The 19,082-nt window shown below is 34.1% G+C and overlaps 1 protein-coding gene across 2 annotated transcripts in view; it reads left to right on the top strand.

Annotated features, from left to right (window-relative positions):
• Positions 1–19,082, top strand: part of LOC148954224 (polyamine-transporting ATPase 13A3-like) — a 158,012-nt gene that overhangs the window by 98,350 nt on the left and 40,580 nt on the right. For both annotated transcript variants that reach the window (XM_089086075.1, XM_089086074.1), the window contains one exon: positions 4,850–5,043. In XM_089086075.1, coding sequence (XP_088942201.1) covers positions 4,850–5,043 — 194 coding nt within the window. The remainder of the gene's footprint in view (positions 1–4,849; positions 5,044–19,082) is intronic.

Genomic DNA, 19,082 nt, shown 5'->3' with positions numbered 1-19,082 from the left:
ATAGTACCTTTTGTTTAGTTTAACATCCTCCTCAACATGCCCTGTAAGTTTCGACTTAATGCTCTAAGCCGTCCCTGAGTTATTGCTGATTCGCCCTTATAAGAACCTGAATGCACACAATGTGACTTGGTTTAGTTCAACTTTTCCATCAACATTCCCTGAAATTTCAATCTGAATACTCTTGGCCTTAGTAGTAGGATCAGTAGTAGTAGTAGTGGTAGCGCCGTATCCAGGATTTTTATTCGGGGAGTTCATCAGAGAATAAAATTTGTTAAATGCGACGAAAAATGTTTGTATATTTTTTGGCTTTGTGCGAGCTGAACAAAAATTCCAGAAGGGGGCGGGGTCAATGTAGGTACCTGCCCGCAAGGATAAAACTCTGGCAATAAGAAGTAGTAATTGTAAAAGTAGTAGTATGCACATATTGTCTTCTGGTCAGTCGAATGTACCCCTCATCATACCCTGGAAGTTTCAACTTAATACCTGTTGGGGATTAAACGAGAGTTTCGCAAGGAGGCTTACAATTCTCTTCCTATGTAAAACAACCTGTACGAATCACAACTAATGAGGTTATGTTCCTATAAGCTATAGAAAACTGTCTCTGAGCAGGAGGAAACCTCTCGGTTGGAATCTCCATTTTACGCTCTTACTCAATAGCCATTTCAGGCCGCCACGCTCGGTACTAGACTGGGTCGAGCTACCTGCCACAGATACAACCAGCTTAGTTATAAAGCCGCATTCTTGATATCTTCTTTTCAGAGTTATCCTTCATAGCAATTTAGGAGGAGTATTCTCTTAAAGCAAAAATCGTATCAAGACATTCCAATACCTACAACCTAGTAGGCCAGGAAAAATATATATGCGCAACAAACTGTAAAGCAACTTGCTATATTCTTCTCGCGGTATAAAAGTGAGATCACTGAATCACACGAAAGAAGAAAGGCATAAAAGGACAATGTACTTCTGAATGACGGTATGGCCCTCAGCATTGTGACCAATCATGACAATTCCAACCAGTGTCATATTTATGTAGTTTACGAAAATCAAGGAGCTGTTTACAAATTGCAAGACGACCCTGCAACCTATTCGTCTGAGCATCTGAGCTTGTGGATGTGTCAATGTCTAGCAGAACTTTTCACCTGTCTTAATTAATTAGCTTTTTCTTTCGAGACGCAAAGATTATCGTGGAAAAAGGGAAAAAGAGAACCAAACTAATAAAAGAACAAGAACAAAACAAGCAGAAATTAACATGAGTAGGACTAAAAACCCCCATGCCTCCTCAAGACCAAAACATATTTTGGACTTAACTGAATAAAAAAAGAATGTGGATTGACAGTTTATTCCATAAGGTCTTAATGATTTTTTATTCGTTAAGGTTAAAAAAGTGAAAGCATTTAAAATTTTTTTTTGTTTTTTTTTTTCAGAAAGACACAAATTATGTTCTAGTCTGGAGAAAGTATGGGAGTTATCAGTCTTACTCATGCTAATTTCTGCTAGTTTTGATTTTGACTCGGTTATTTATTGTAATTTCTGTTCGTTTTGGGTTTTATTTATTTATTGATGGTGATTTGTAGTAGTTTTACGCTTGGAAAGCTATTTGGCTTTATTCCTCCTCATTTTTGGTTTAATGTAGCTCTTTAATTTTCTTCAAAAAGCTTATTTTGTGGAAAAGTTTTTTCAATTAATTTCTGTTCGTTTTTTATTGACATAGTCTTTTTCATCGAAAAGACAGTAATATTTTATATGTTTCGTTTTTTTTCTGTGAAAATCCATATTTTGGCCTGCTATTCGTATGTAGGAGAAAATTTTCCGCAATTTTTATCAAAATACACCCTTTTGAAAATCTGGACACAAATAGTGTTGTTTAATTTTGTTTTATACCTCCTCAAGTCTGCCTGAAAAATAAAACAATGCCATTCACAAAAAAATTCTATCTATGACTCTTTGACAGCCTGTACACACTGACCCTCTTTTGATTTAGTTAAATTGTAAGAGCAGAAGTAGTAAGTTGTAGCCCTGAAAGTTCCAACTGTCGTTCTTGGGATATTGGTGAGATGTCTTATTGGGAATCAGCGTTCACAGAGTGGCTTTTGATGTAGTTTTAAAACAACATTTACTTTTAAAGCATAATAGGCAAATTGTATAACCGTGGGGGAATGACACACCCAATATGTCTAGAGGCGTATTTACTTGACTGTTCAAAAATGATGAAGAAAGTGGTTATCTCAAAGCACAGTTTATATAATTAGCAGTATGATCTTTCCATATCTCACCCATTATAAAAACCCGGACCGAGGTGCGAGTGCTCCAGAGAACCTATAAACATAAGCGGCATTAGATCTTTTCACGGGTAGACAAAGAATAATCACCTACGGAACAAGTACTGACAAAACCACTTGGCCGGCTCAACCAATAAGTGCACAAATCAGTGGGAGGAGCTTTTTGTTCACACCGAGAATGAAGAGCCAGAAATCATCTGCGGTAAACTTACTGGATAATTATATAAACTGTGTCTCAAAGTTTGGATTGAACGTGTTTGGACAATTAATGGGCTCGGGAGGAGGGCTGTTTACCCTCTGATCGCTTTTAATTTTTAAAAAGGGCACTAGAACTTTTAATTTCCAATCGAATCAGTTCCTTTAAAAGTTTCAATAGTATTCATATTTGTGATAGAGTGGAGCTGCCTATGATATCCCTTTAATGCCCTTTTGAAAACCTGCATGCAAACAGTCTTTTTGTTTAATTGAAACTCACCCTAAACGTTCCCTGAGAGTTTCACCTTAATACCTTTAGCGTCACTAGTTACAGTAAATGTAGTTGTAGTACTAATAGTGCAATCTAATAATTTACTCTTAGGAAGAAGGTATAACTATAAGAGAATTATCTCTTATAGTTATACCGTCATTAGTTACATAGTTACATATTCATATAGTTACATAGTCACTAGTTACATAGGCAGCTCCACTCTATCATAAATATGAATATCATTGACACTTTTAAAGGAACTAATTCGATTGGAAATTAAAAGTTCTAATGCTTTTTTCAGTCAAAAGTGATTAGAGGGCAAGCAGCCCTTCTCCTGAGCCCATTAATTGTCCAAACACTAGTTACATTATAGTGTCACTAGTTACAGTAAATGTAGTTGTAGTACTAATAGTACAATCTAATAATTTACTCTTAGAAGAAAGGTATAACTATAAGAGAATTTCAGCTGTGACCCTCCTTGACTTCTTTGTTTATTTATACACACGCATTTTCATCTTTCTCTCTTGTTTTCTTGTATACCTTGGGTGTTCATTCTAGTTCTTTTTCTTCGTATTTGTACTGATAAATGTTTCCAGATGTGGAGGCCGAAATATTCAGACTCGGTTGTTTTATGCACTGTCTTGATCCAAGTTTCCCCCGTAGTTACATTTTCCTTCTGGCTACGGACCTTTTGAGCGTTAAAATTCTCACTGAACCTGAAGACAAAAAAGGATAATAAACACGGTTTCTTCTTTGTTTGCGAATGACCTTGTTTGTGAATTTGTTGCCAGTGAATAATCCTGTCTGCCATTCCAAGGTTTATTCCCTTGTTTATCTGGCAAGGTGTGTGTGCTGTATTCATCGGATCACCGACGTTTCATGGCTACTAAGGTCCTTGTGTCGGCGCTTCAGTGTTTTGCTACACCTTAGTTCAAAATCTTGGTCCGTTATTACCAAGCTGACATCAAACCCGCTGCGCCACCACAGTACTATAAAACTATTTCACTCAATGTGACGTAAATAAGTCGAATTCATCGTTACCGCAGACTAGATGGTTCTCGAATCCTTCAAGAGAAAAAAAGACAACAGGAGAAAAACAGATAAAACTAACTTGCTTTGTTTAAGAGGATAGGGAATTTTTCAAAAAACATATGCCACTCGTATTTTGTGGGTGAAACGAAACAATGGCAACGGTTCTTCATGATTTTCAAACTTGTTTACGGTGGTGGTGTTACCGCCGCTAGTCATTGCCTTAGCTGACAGTTATTGTGTACCAATATCGCTCTTTACCGCTCATTTAGGGACCAGCTATCGCTCACGTTTGTATTAAGACATAATTTTTTTTAATTAAGTGGTAGAAGGTTGATAGGTCAAAAACTTTTGGAATAGTCCCTCTAAGGTAACAAGCTACGCTTCATGCGCCAAATATCAGTTTATTGCTTATAAGATATGTTGCTGTTTTAGAATGCTTAAATTGGTTGAACTGATTAAAAGCATCGTTTTTCAATTTTTAGGAGCGCTCCACCCCCCCCCCCTCCGCCTCCCAAGAAAAGCTTGAACATAACTTCCTTCACCACCCCCTTATAGTAAATAATAAGTTGATTTTAAACTCTGCTTTATCACTTTTAAATATTTAATTTTACAATTCGTAACGCATAGTTATCTTATCAATGCACAATTTTTTAAATATAAATGAAAAAATATATTCATAACTATAATTAATAATCTGTACACACTTTTTAAAAATATCGACCATTTTTAAATTTCACTTTTGCTTCCTTTTCAAATTTTTAAGTGTCTTTGAGTTAAATCTGTTATTTTCAAATAAAGACTGATTTGTCCATAACTGTTCATTGTTATTTCCCAACTGCAACTATTTTTCTTTTGGAATGTGACACCTTTGGTCGCTGTTGTCTGTGGGCTTAAAAATAATGCTCGAAGGTATCCTTTATACCTGCACTCAGACGGAGCGGGAGGTTCTTTTTAAGAAATGTTCTGGTAAATCATCCAATGAAACTTTTCAGAAATACATCAAAACGAATATAGTAATATTGCTTAAACACTTTGGTAAAGAGTAATCCTAATGGTCTATATCCCTTTTCAGGTGACAATCTGTTGACCTCTTTAAGCGTAGCCAGGGATTGTGGTATGATCCCTCCTGCCTATCAAGTAATTCAAGTATCAGTCCAGCCCCCTGAAGATGGTTCCCCCGCTAAGTTGACATTCAATTATGCAGAATCTCCTGCAAGTTTGCCGCGATTGGAGGAGCTTGAAAAGGATGCTGTTGACCTACGGGAGGTTAGTTTCATTCGTATTCTCAACCGATAAATCTAGCGACGGATGTTTCATTTTCTGACGGAGAGGGGCAGTTAAAGAAAAAATCTTAATCTAAACAATTACCTAATTCGATGATGTCTAAATTCCTCTCATTAAACAGAGTTATTTTAAATTAACATTATTTAAAACTTAAAGCAAATAAAAATTAAAAGCAATTTTTTCAGTTATTATATATATATATATATATATATATATATATATATATATATATATATATATATATATATATATATATATATATATATATATATATATATATATATATATATATATGTATATATAGTACCGGGAGCCCGCCGGGCCCCGGCACTCGGAACGCAGCAGGCTTCTATCCATAGATTCTCACTGTCGCTTGTCTTCTAAACGTAGACAATTTAAACCTTATCTTGATGCCATGGCGTCCAAATGGACCTTAAATTGGAAGTGGTGCTTTTGTAAAATTTCATATTTTTTATTTGACCTTTAAATTTTGCCTCGACTTGTCTTTTGTCATTATGGAAGACATATTACCGAACCTTTGTTTCTTTCAATTGTTCAGGTGGTGGGACAAAAACTTGTTTTTCTTCCAACGATTTATCTAGTCCTAGTTTTTGTTTTTCAAAGGTATGAAGGCATTGACGACCATCTTTGTTTCTTTTAATTGTTCAGGTGGTGGGACAAAATTTCTTCTTTTGCCTTGGCTTGTCTTTTGTCATTATAAAAGACATGACGCCGAACCTTTGTTTCTTTTAACTAATTAAAAAACTTTTCCACAAAATAAGTTTTTCAAAGAAAAACTCCATTAAACCAAAAAAGAACTACATTAAACCAAAAATGAGCAAAAATAAAATAAAATAATCTACCAAGCGTGAAACTACCACATATCAGCATCGATAAATAAATAAAACCCAAAACGAACAGAAATTACAATAAATAACCGTGTCAAACTCAAAACGAGCAGAAATTAACATGAGTAGGGTTCAAAACCCCTATGCCTTCCCAAGGCCAGAACATAATTTGTACTTTACTGGAAAAATGCAAATATTTTTACATTTATAACTTTAATGAATCTAATAATACAAACATTTTGACTAATAAACATCGGTGGATGTGCATTAAACTTAAAATGCACAATCAGTGACAATTTTTCCAGTAAATTGCAAATTATGTTCCGGCCTTGGTATGCCTAAGGGGTTTTGAGCCCTACTCATGTTAATTTCTGCTCGTTATGAGTTTAACTCGGTTATTTATTTTCATTTATGTTCGTTTTGGGTTTCATTTATTTATTGATTCTGATTTGTGGTAGTTTAATTCTGGGTTAACTATTTTATTTTATTTTTGCTCATTTTTGGTTTAATGGAATTCTTTACTTTTCTTTGAAAAACTTATTTTGTGGAAATTTTTTTTTTAATTAATTTCTGTTCGTTTTATATTGGGAAAAAGAAAATAATACCCTAAATCTTTTCGTTTTTCAAGACTTTATAGTTCGGCCTGCTATTTGTGTGCTGGAGAAAAATTTTCAGCAATTTTTAACAACATACAGCCTTTTAAAAATCTGGACACAAATAGTAGTGTTTAATTTAGTTTCATATCTCCTCTAGTTGACCTTAAATAAAAAACTTGATACCATTAGCAAAAAAATATGTTTACCTTCTTTGATACCTTGGATACACTTACGCTATTTTGATTTGGTTAAATTTTAAGAGCAGAAGTAGCCCCGAAAGTTTGACCATAATACCCTTAGTCGTTCTTGGGATACTACTGAGATGCCTTATTGGGAATTAGCATTAACACAGTGCATTTTGATTTAATATTAAGGCAACATTTAGTTTTTAAACATAATGGGAAAAGGGGAGGGTGGGCGTGGGAGGGGGATTAGTTGCCCTCCAATCACTTTCGACTATTAAAAAGGGCATTTTAAATCAGCCCTTTCTATTTTCAATCGAATGAGCCCTTTTCGAAGTTCCTGCGACAACTCCTTTGGTACGACGTTCCCTGGTCTAAACAAAAAAAAAATAATACATTGTACCCACAAGGATCTTTACTATAAAAATGTCAAGCCTTTTAATCACTCTCGACTATTAGAAAGGGCACTATTGTTATCTAAAAATTTTGATTGGATGTGTTTGGGGAAATCGTGGGTGTGAGAGGGGTGTTAGTCATCCTCCAATCACTTTCGACTATTAAAAAGGGCACAAGCCCTTCTAATTTCCAATCGAATGAGCCCTTTTTGAAGTTTCTACAACATCACTATCTATAAAAACCTTATATCCCCCAGGGCATAACTTACAAACCCTTGCACCGAGGTCTCTGAGGGGGCTATCGTCCTCAAAGACCTAATTTCTTAAACTTCTAACTACGTTGAACAAAATAGCTGTCTAAAAATTTTGATTTAATGTGTTTGGGTAAAAGGTTGGCGTGAGAGAGGGGTTAGTTGCCCTCCAATTACTTTTTACTATTAAAAAGGGCACTAGCGCTTTGAATTTCCAATCGAATGAGCCCTTTTTTCAAGTTTCTACGACAAAATTTTAAATAAAAATCTTATATGCCCCTAGGGCATAACTTACAACCCCTGCCCTTAGGACTGTGGGTTGAGTGGTATCCTCAAGGATATAATTTCCGGACCTTTCAACACCTTTGAACAAAATGGCAATCTCAAAATTTTGATTAGATGTGTTTGGATAAATGGTGGGCGTGGAAGGGGTGTTAGTTGCCTTCCAATCATTTCGACTATTAAAAAGGGCACTAGCCCTTTCAATTTCTAATCAAATGAGTCCTTTTGAGGTTTCTGCGACAACGCTTTCTATAAAAAAAAACCTCATTTGCCCCCAGGGCATAACTTACCACTCTTGCCCTAAGGACTGTGGGGGGGGGGTGTCATCCCCAAACACCTAATTTCCAGAACTTTCAAAATTTCAATTGGATGTGTCTGGGGGAAAGGTGGGCGTGATAGGGGGGTTAGTTGCCCTCCAATCACTTTCGAATTAAAAAAAAACACGGTACTAGCCCTTCGAATTTCCAATCTAATGAGCCCTTTTTGAAGTCTTTATAACAAAGTTTTCTATAAGAAGCTTATATGTCCCCAGGCCATAACTTAAATCCTTTGCCCTGAAGGCTGTGGGGGAGTTTCTTCCTCCAAAATACAATTTTTATCTGGAAATCAATTACGCTGAACAAAATGGCTATCTCAAAATTTTGATCGGATGTGTTTGAGGAAATGGTGGGCGTGGAAGGGGTGTTAGTTGCCTTCCAATCACTTTCCGCTATTAAAAAGGGCACTAGCCATTCCAATTTCCAATCGAATTGGCCCTTTTCCAAGTTTTTACTACAACTCCTTCGATACGAAGTGCCCTGGTCTAAAGGGAAAAAAAGAAAATATAATAAATAATACATTGCGCCAACATCGTTCTTTACTTAGGCAGCGCGATTGCACTGCCTATGTTTGTTCGTGTGGTGGGATAAAAACTTCTTTTTCTTCCAACGATTTATCCTGTCCATATTTTTGATTTTCAAAGCTATGGTAGGTATTGATGACCTTATCCATATCAAAATCCAAAACCCAATCATCATCATTATCATATTCAATTTTTTGCTTCGTTACACCTCGGCTTATCTTTCGTCATTATGAAATACATATCGCCGAACCTTAGTTTTTTTTTTTTTTTAACAAAGGTAAGGTAGGCATTGATGACCTTATCCATGTGCAAAATCCCAGATCCAATCATCATCGATTTCATTTTCAATTTTGACACCTTATGATTCTCGCTGTCCAGATTGATTTTCATTGAGTCGCTGCTCTTCATTTTCATTTTTGACTCCCTCACTTGTTCGGTGTCGTATGTCCTTTAACCCCGTGTGTCTTTGCACTTCAGTTTCATTTTTAACACACTCTAATTGTCATTTCGCATATCCTCTAACCGACCGTGTCTTTGTTCTTCATTTTCATTTTTGATACAATTCTGGATTTTAATTACTTCAGACAATTTAGCAATAGACTTTGCTTTAGCTGTCCGTATTGGTGTTGTCGCAATTGATGGTACAGGATGTCAAATTTCACATCTTATCACGTTTGATAGTTCAGATGTTGATTCCAAAGATTCATGATTTATAGCAACCTCAAATGCAAATTTTCGTTTTTTTGGCCTTTTAACAGACATTATAGATATAGATATAGATAGATATTTATTGCAATAAAAGCCGCTTTGGGCCATGGCAAAAAATGGAAAATCACACAAAATAATAACACATGATTATAACACTCATAGCAAAATATAGTAGCCTACATAACAATAACAACGCAAAATTGCAAAACAAAACAAAAACACAATAAAGCACGCAATACCATTAAACTAACATACATAGATAGATGTATGTTACATCTATCAAGGGCCATGACTACAAAAGAAAACAAACAAGAAAACAACTTACACACATACAACAATAATTTCAACACTCACCCCACTCCCTCTACAAAAATCTGTTTATATTATATAGTTATTTGTAGTTATATAAATTAAGTTATTTATATTATATAAATAACTGTTGCGTTGGAAACTCAACAATCTTATTTATGCTATGCATAAAATCATATAAGAAAATACTTATATGAGGCAAAAAAATAGAAAATGATAACGATGATGATTGGGTTTTGGATTTGACATGGATAAGGTCATCAATACCTACCATAGATTTGAAAATCAAAAATATAGACGGGATAAATCGTTGGAAGAAAACGAAGTTTTTATCTCACCACACGAACAAACATAGGCAGTGCAATCGCGCTGCCTAAGAAAAGAACGATGTTGGCACAACATATTATTTATTATATTTTCTTTTTTTCCCTTTAGACCAGGGCACTTCGTATCGAAGAAGTTGTAGTAGAATCTTGAAAAATGTCTCATTCGATTAGAAATTTGAATGGCCAGTGCCCTTTTTAATAGTGGAAAGTCATTGGAAGGCCACTAACACCCCTTCCACGTCCACCATTTCCCCAAAAACATCTCCTCAGGAAATAAAAGTTTCCCGAGATTTCGAAAAACTTTAAGATGAGATGAGATGGGTTTTATTTTCAACTAAAAATTACATCATACTTAACTGGCACTTACCGCATTTTTAAATAACATTATCAACCGAACGTAGAAAATTGTAAGGACGTGTGACGCTTTATTAAGCCGCAATTGTGGCTTATTTTGGCTAACCGTTCCATAAAATTTTCCTTAATTCAGCCTATGTAGAGCTTACCACAGGAGCTGGGAATGCTATACACTCTGGTCTTTAAACTGCAGGAAGCTTTATCTTCTCCAGACTTTAAAAAACTACTTACAAGTCTGAACAACTTGAAAGGAGTTTAAACATTCGATTTTAGTAAAGTTTTTTGAAGTGTTTCACCAAGGCCTGGCACATAAGATAAAGAGACACAGCCACTTAAAACATTAGAATCCCAAGCCTGAGGTTCTACGTGATATTTTAAGTTCTCTTTTAACGCAGTTGCCCTCTCACATGTTCTCTATTCTGCCCTTCCTTTTTGAGATTTTAAAATCTGCGATTTTTCTTCAATTCGCGTTTGCTATTGGTTTTCCATTTTGTTTTAGTAACACTGAATAAGTTTTGAAATTTAAAATTCAAGAGCCGTTGGAATTAGCTAGTATTAAGCGGGATAATTTTGGCCATAAATCTGGCCATATTCCTCAATTTTGATAGAAATAAATAAGTAAATAAAATAAATAAACTATTTACATGCTTGCTTTTTCTCGTCTTTATCATTACACTCGTCTTTTTCTTGTGTTTATCATTACGTCATATATATATATATATATATATATATATATATATATATATATATATATATATATATATATATATATATATATATATATATATATATATATATATATATATATATATATTATATATATATATTATATATATATATATATATTTATATATATATATATATATATATATATATATATATATATATATATATATATATATATATATATATATATATATATATATATATATATATATATATATATATATATATATATATATATATATATATATATATATATATATATATATATATATATATATATATATATATATATATATATATATATATATATATATATATATATATATATATATATATATATATATATATATATATATATATATATATTAGTATTCATTCAGAGTTCATGGTGAAAAGACCTGTTTTAGATTCAAACCTATAGCAAAGGAGTATATCAATGCAGACGAAAAAAATAGCTTTCTCCTGGATTGTAAACAAACCTGGTGGCAAGTTTATCTTTAATGAACTTAATTTACTATTATTCAGCGCTCGTCGCCTGACCATCACATGTACTTCGCGTGTGTTGGTTTAAATTATTGCTTTGAAGTGAATTTATAATGAGATTAAATAAAAAAAAAACAAGTTTTTTAAACTGAAAGTAAGGAGCAACATTAAAACTTAAAACTAACAGAAATTATTCCGTATATGAAAGGGGCTGTCCCCTCCTCAAAGCCTCGCTCTTTACGCTAAAGCTTTTTATTGTTTTAGAAAATAAAGTTGTGAGACAGAGTCAAATTTTAGCGTAAAGAGCGAGGCGTTGAGGAGGGACAGCCCTTTCATATACGGAATAATTTCTGTTCGTTTTAAGTTTTAATGTCGCTCCTTACTTTCAGTTAAAAAAACTAGTTTTTTTTTTAATTTCTGATCGTTTTTTAGTTAATGCAGCTTTTATTTTGGCTAACCGTCATTGAATAAGTAAACAAAATTTGCATAAAAATTTTACTTTCTTTTGGTAAATGGATGTCTACAAATTAACTTACGTCACTAACTTCTATATTCGTATATTTTTCTTCTGGCAAAAAATACAAAGTTGAAGATTTTTGCCGATATGAGCTTAAAACCTATGTAATGGGGTATTCTGATACACTGAATCTGACGGTGTAATTTTCATTAAAATTCTTTCATTTTGGGGGAATGTTTCCCCCTTCTTTAAAAAATTGGGTAAATTTTCTGAGGTTCGTAGCCTTTGATGAGTAACACTAAACTTAATAAAATTTATATATTTAGAATCAGCATTATAAACACATTCTTTTAATACATTTATTGACATCAAAATTCTGTTTTTAAAAGTTTCGATTACTATTGAGCCGTATTGTTTGTTTTTTTATTGTTTTTTTTATTACGTATATGTTATTACGTATATGAGGGGGTTCTCCCCTTAGTCAATACCACGCTCTTTAAGTTAAGAGTTAAAAAAAATTTAATTCACAAACCCCTGAATCACAAAGGCCGTTTAATTAGAATAGATAGCTCTTTTGAAAGCACTAAAAAAAACTGTAGCGTAAAGAGCGAGGTATTTACTTGGGGGAACCCCCTCACATACGTTATAATTTCTGTTCGTTTTAAGTTCTAATGTTGCTTCTTACTTTCAGTTGAAAAAACTTGTTTTTTTTATTTAATTTCTGATCGGTTTTTAAATAATGCTTGGAAATCCGGTGCCCCCTTCATAGAAATGTCCCTTACCCCAAAGAAACATCCTCCACGGAAAGATTCTCCCGGGTAACCCCCTCCTCTAGCCCCCTCTCCAGAAAAAATCCTTCCTGAAAATCTCTGTATACTTCACAATAACCACTAAATAATGCTGGCAAGTCCGGCGCCCCCATAATGGCAATTTCCCTTCCCCCATGAAAACTTCCTTCATGGACAGTTCCTCCAACAGCCCCCTTGACCAAACAGTCCCGCCCAACTACTAGGAAAAAACCCCTCCTGAAAACTTTTGTATGTTTCCCAATAATCAATACTATGTGTTAACATTGGGTAAAGTTCATGAATTATAGCACTCCCCCTGGGAACTTCGGGGGATTAAGTCATCCTAAAACACATATTTATCATATTTTCGACCATGCTGAACAAAATGGGTATCTCAAAATTTTGATCGGGTGACTTTGGGAAAAAAATGAGCGTGGGAGGGGGCCTAGTTGCCCTCCATTTTTTGGTCACTTAAAAAGGGCACTAGAACTTTTAATTTTCGTTCCAATGAGCCCTCCCACGATATTCTAGGACCACTAGGTCGATATAATCACCCCTGAAAAAAAAAGAAATAAACTCGCATCCGTGATCTTTCTTCCGGCAAAAAATAGAAAATTCCACATTTTTGCAGATAGGAGCTTAAAAAATCTACAGTAGGGTTATCTGATACGCTGAATCTGATGGTGTGATTTTCATTAAGATTATGTGACTTTTAGGGGGTGTTTCCCCCTTTTTTTGGAAATCAGCCAAATTTTCTCAGGGACCTAACTTTTGATGGGTAGCATTAAACTTGATGAAAGTTATATATTTAAAATCAGCATTGAAATCTGATTCTTTTTATGTATCTAATGGTATCAAAAACCCGTTTTCTAGAGTTTCGGTTACCATTGAGCCGGGTCGCTCCTTGCTTACATTTCGTTACCACGAACTGTTTGATGAGCGTTTCCGAGCTTTTGTATTCACCGCTGTTGAACTTGTTTCAGGAAAATTTAAGTGGTCTTAATGAAGCCGTTATTCTACGAAAAGGAGTGGACTTTTTTAAAGATTTGGAAACTGTTAAGTCAGAGAAAGCAAAGCTATGGAGTTATGTGAATAAAATGACCCCCCTGTCAGAAGAGGCACTAATGCAATTCTCAGTCACCTGCAAGATATTATGGACTTTACGAAGAAATGTGATGCCGATGGAAAACAGCTCCCTTGTTTGGTCATCAAAAGGCCAACAGAAGTCCCTGTTATCTCTGCAACAGCGTTTACACACGTCACAGCCAAGCTTACGAGCCTTGAGCAAGCGATTTCGCTAGTTCCTTCCAAGATTGATTCGTACAATCTGAACTTTCCTCAAATACCTGTGATTAGCCAACCTGCTGCGTGTAATACGCATGCTACAATTTTGACCTCTAATCCCCCGTTTGAGCTTGGTGGCCCGCTAAAGTGGAAATCGGTAAAAGACTCAATTTCTGGTCATCAGCTGGTGACTAGTGTGCGAGCGACTAAAAAGCGGTGGACGGTGAATATTGAGAAATCTGCATCTGAGGATTTTTTCAAATCAGCAAAGGAAGCTCTACCTGATTTTAGTGTGAAAGTTTTATCTAAAAAACACACTGGTGTTATTCGAGAAGTCCCATCTGATTTTGACCTTGAAAGGCTACGGAACCAGTTTGGTATAATCGGGTCTAGTCGATTTGGAACAAGCAAATCGGTTAAGCTTGAATTTGCAGACGCGATTTCCAAAGGATCATTTCTGCGAAACGGTGTGAAGATTGGGTATGAAAACTTCTGTGTTTATGAGTTCAAGCAATTGCCAAAGTGTTGCTTCAAGTGTCGTTCCCCTGGGCACTTGGAAAGTGCATGTACTAGTAGCACTCCTAAGTGCGCTCGTTGTGCTGGACCGCATTTATCTACGAACAGTGATCGTTGTATGGAATTTCCGAAATGTGCCAATTGTGGAGGATCTCATCCTTCTTACAGCCGACGATGCCCTGTGATTAAGAAGATCACTGATAGGGTCTATTCTAAGAAATGAATCCGGACATGAGTATAGTCTCATTTAATATTAATGGAACGAGAGGCAAGGACTTTGTTATTGATGATCTCTATGTTAATTACGACGTTGTTTGTCTCCAAGAACATTTACTGACCGCCTTTAGCGAATATTTTCTGAGACGAAGCAGTGATCACGTTGTTTTTGTGCGTCCAGCTAAAATTACGCGTGGCCGCCCTTCTGGCGGCTTAGCTTGTTTTTAAGAAAAATATTTCTGGTGCGAGTCCTGTGCTTTTCCAATCATATGACACTTTTCTTGTGGTGCGTCTTGGTAATGTTGTATTAATTAATGTGTATCTGCCATATAATGATCCTTCCATTCGTTCACTTCAGAATTTCTCTTGTGCTTGTAATGGTCTTAAAACTAACGGGTTGCATTTTGTTATTGCTGGTGATTTTAGTACCGATATGGCTTCTGACAATGTTAGAATTGATCAGCTTCTTTATTCTCACCCGGCAAATAAAATTGTTTAGAAGTCCTATGATAATACGTATATTCATCATTCAGGTAGTAAATCAGACATCTATCACGTAATTTGTTTTGTAGCTCTTGTCTATTCACCCGTTACTGTTCATTTTGACGAGCAAGATCTTGATCACCCTCCGCTTTCTTTTTGTTTATCAAAGTCTGTTGTTTGTTCTGGGAGTATATCTAAGAGTCGTGGTGTACGTTCTAAATGGTTTTATAAGCCTGATTGGAATGATGTGAATTTTTCTGTTTATCTTACAACATTGGCTTCGCTTTTAAGTACGATTTATTTTCCGTATCAGCTTTTGCAATGTAGTCAGAATTTTATTTATGCTAAATATGGAATAGACCGATATTATCATTCTATCCTCTCCGCCATGAAAGAAGCTGAAAAAATTTCTGTCCCAGTAAAGCGAATCCGAAAGAATACTCAAAAGCCTCTTTGTTCACTTGACCCTAACCTTAAGGCCTGTAAAAATAAAGCTAAATATTGGCTAAAAGTTTGGACAGATTGTGGTCGGCCTAGGTCTGGTAATGTTTTTTTTTATTGAACGGAAAAATAAATTAGAATTTAAGAAGTATCTAAAAAGTGTCCGATACCGAGGGCTTGATTTTCTATCTTCGCCTAAAGATTGGAGGAAAGTAATTAATTCAAGTTAAATAGACGATTCTAATGTAAGCAATAATACTATTCCACCTAGTTCTTGGCATGCACATTATTCGAAGATTTTCTCCGTTTTGAATTATTCTGTTCATAGAAAGTTTGGTGAAGCGTTTGTTAAAATGGTCCCTAGATTTCTAAGTCAGTGCTTTGTTCTGCCCATATCGCGTTGTGAAGTTTTGAATGCTTGGAATCATCTTAAGTCGAAAGCTATTAATGCTGATGGTATCTCTAAAAAGCATCTAACTCCCCAATGTGCTGAACTTGTGTCACATCTTGCGCTTTTGTTTCAAATGTGCTGGGCATCTTCTGTCGTCCCGGAAAGCTTTTTGTGTGGCAGCGTGACTTCAACTTTAAAAAGAGGTAAACCGCCAACATATTGCTCTTCTTACCGTCCAGTTTCTGTTTCTTGCAATATTAGCAAGTTCTTCGAGTATATGCTTTTACCTAATCTAACTCAAAATATTTCCTTCTTTGGTGAAAATAAACTTGGTTTCAGATCTGGTGCGGGATGCCAACATGCTCATCGTGTCCTTTCTTCTATTCTACTTTCTAATTCTTCTAAGGGTAAAGGCGTATATCTCTGTACGCCTGATCTTTCAAAGGCTTTTGATTCTGTTGTTCATAACCAGCTTTTCCTTTCTTTGGCTTTTTCTGGTGTTAATTTTTCGGTTATTTACCTTCTACGGTTTTGGTATTCTAATTCTTACCTCCGCCTGAAATCTTACCTCCACCAGAAACAGCTATTAAAGTACTTCGTGGTGTTAGGCAGGGAGGTGTTTTATCACCAACCCTTTTCAAAATTTGTATTTCTACTGTTTTCAAAGAGATCCGGGGCACTTATCTTTCTGGTTTTATTGATATTTCATCCATTGGCTTTGTCCAGAACATCCTTTTGAATAGTCGTACTAAATATGCTATCTCTATGATGGTTTCTTTAGTTTCTCACTCTTTTCTAAAAATTGGTCTATCCCTGAATCTTGATAAGTGTGAATTCTTATCTTATAATCTGTCTTCGTCTACTCCTCTGGTATGTAATGAATTTTCTGTACTTTCTGTCTCTTCCTTTCGCTGGCTTGGTATTACTGTTTCTAATTCTCTAGCTCTCTTTCGTAAATAGATCGTTGCTGATGCAGTAAGAAAAATTCAGTTCAGTTATTCAAAAATTGTAGCAAACTGTGGAATATATAACAGAAGAGCTCTTGGGCGCTTATTCTCGACTTTTTCTGATCATTCTGTGCTTTATTTTTCGGGTGTTCATTCTGTTCTTAAGCTTAAAGTTGTTTAATAAGATTAATCATATATATATATATGTATATATATATATATATATATATATATATATATATATATATATATATATATATATATATATATATATATATATATATATATATATATATATATATATATATATATATAAATATATATATATATATATATATATATATATATATATATATATATATATATATATATATATATATATATATATATATATATATATATATATATATATATATATATATATATATATATATATATATATATATATATATATATATATATATCGTTACGTGTAAGCATAATCACGACAGCATAACTGTCGTTATGTTGTGTATTGCCATTAAATGCTTGTGGAACTATTCAGCACACAGTTCAGGAGCAAATTATGTACTATCTTGATATGTGAGTAATAATTGTGTATGTATTTATGTATGTATGTATGGTCTTGAAAACGACTCCCATGTTTTTTCGGAAAAAATTGGTATCTTGCGATATTCTCGCATAAAAGAACGATCTAGATAGGTCAGAAGTCTGAGAAAAATAGTATAAGGTAAAAACTTGTTTTTTTTCCAACGATTTATCCAGTCCATATTTTTGATTTTCAAAGCTATGGTAGGTATTGATGACCTTATCCATGTCAAAATCCAAAACCCAATCATCATCGTTATCATTTTCTATTTTTTTTGCCTCATATAAGTATTTTCTTATATGATTTTATGCATAGCATAAATAAGATTTTTGCTTCGTTACACCTCGGCTTATCTTTCGTCACTATGAAATACATATCGCCGAACCTTTGTTTTTTTTTAACAAAGGTATGGTAGATATTGGTGATCTTACGCATATCAAAATACAAAACTCAATCATCGTCACTATAATTTTTAATTTTTGCATGCTCTGATATTCACTGTCCAGGTTCATTTTCATTGACCCGCTGCTCTTCAGATTCATTTTTGACTCCCTCACTTGTTCGCTGTCGTATGTCTTCTAACCGCGTGTGTTTTTGCACTTCAGTTTCATTTTTAACATGCTCTAATTTTCGTTTTCGCATATCTTCTAACCGACCGTGTCTTTGTTCTTCATTTTCATTTTTGATACAATTTTGGATTTTAATTACTCTAGACAATTTAGCAATGGCCTTTGCTTTAGCTGTCCGTATTGGTGTTGTTGCAATTGATGGTCCAGACATGACAGTTAAACTAGCAAAGTTTCAGTCACATACACTCTACAGCTGTCAGTACTGTGGGCTACAGCTGTCATTAATTTATAGTTCATCTAAATTTCACATCTTATCACGTTTGATAATTCAGGTGTTGGTTCGAAAGAATCATCATTTATAGCAAACTCAACTGCAAATTTTCGTTTTCTTGGCCTTTTAACATACATTATATTATATAAATAACTGTTGCGTTGGAAGCTCAACAATCTTATTTATGCTATGCATGACATCTTATAAGAAAGTACTTATACGATGTCATAAGTGGTACCATGGGAAAGGCTTTATGATTTACAAATATAGTACATCATGTCGCTTGCAAAAACCAAAATACAGGTTTTAAATAGATTTCCCGAGACTTGCTATCCATCTAGATTGTTTTTTTTATGCAAAAGTGTCCCTATATTCGAATTTTCCACAAAGAACTTGGAACCGTTTTGAAGACCATACATATATAAATACATATATACATCATTATTACTTACATATAAAGATAGTACATAATTTGCCACTGGAGTGTGTGCTGAACAGTTCCACAAGCATTTAATGGCAAGCCGTAGCATAACGACAGTTATGCTGTCGGTTATGCTTACACAACGATATATATATATATATATATATATATATATATATATATATATATATATATATATATATATATATATATATATATATATATATATATATATATATATATATATATATATATATACATATACATATATATATATATATATATATATATATATATATATATATATATATATATATATATATATATATATATATATATATATATAT

The sequence above is a fragment of the Artemia sp. Qi Xiang Cuo genome, chromosome 3 (assembly GCF_049724085.1).
Source record: "Artemia sp. Qi Xiang Cuo chromosome 3, ASM4972408v1, whole genome shotgun sequence".
NCBI classification, from domain to species: domain Eukaryota; kingdom Metazoa; phylum Arthropoda; class Branchiopoda; order Anostraca; family Artemiidae; genus Artemia; species Artemia sp. Qi Xiang Cuo.
The sequence above is the reverse complement of the archived record's forward strand: the minus strand, read 5'-3'. Positions and strand labels throughout refer to the sequence as shown.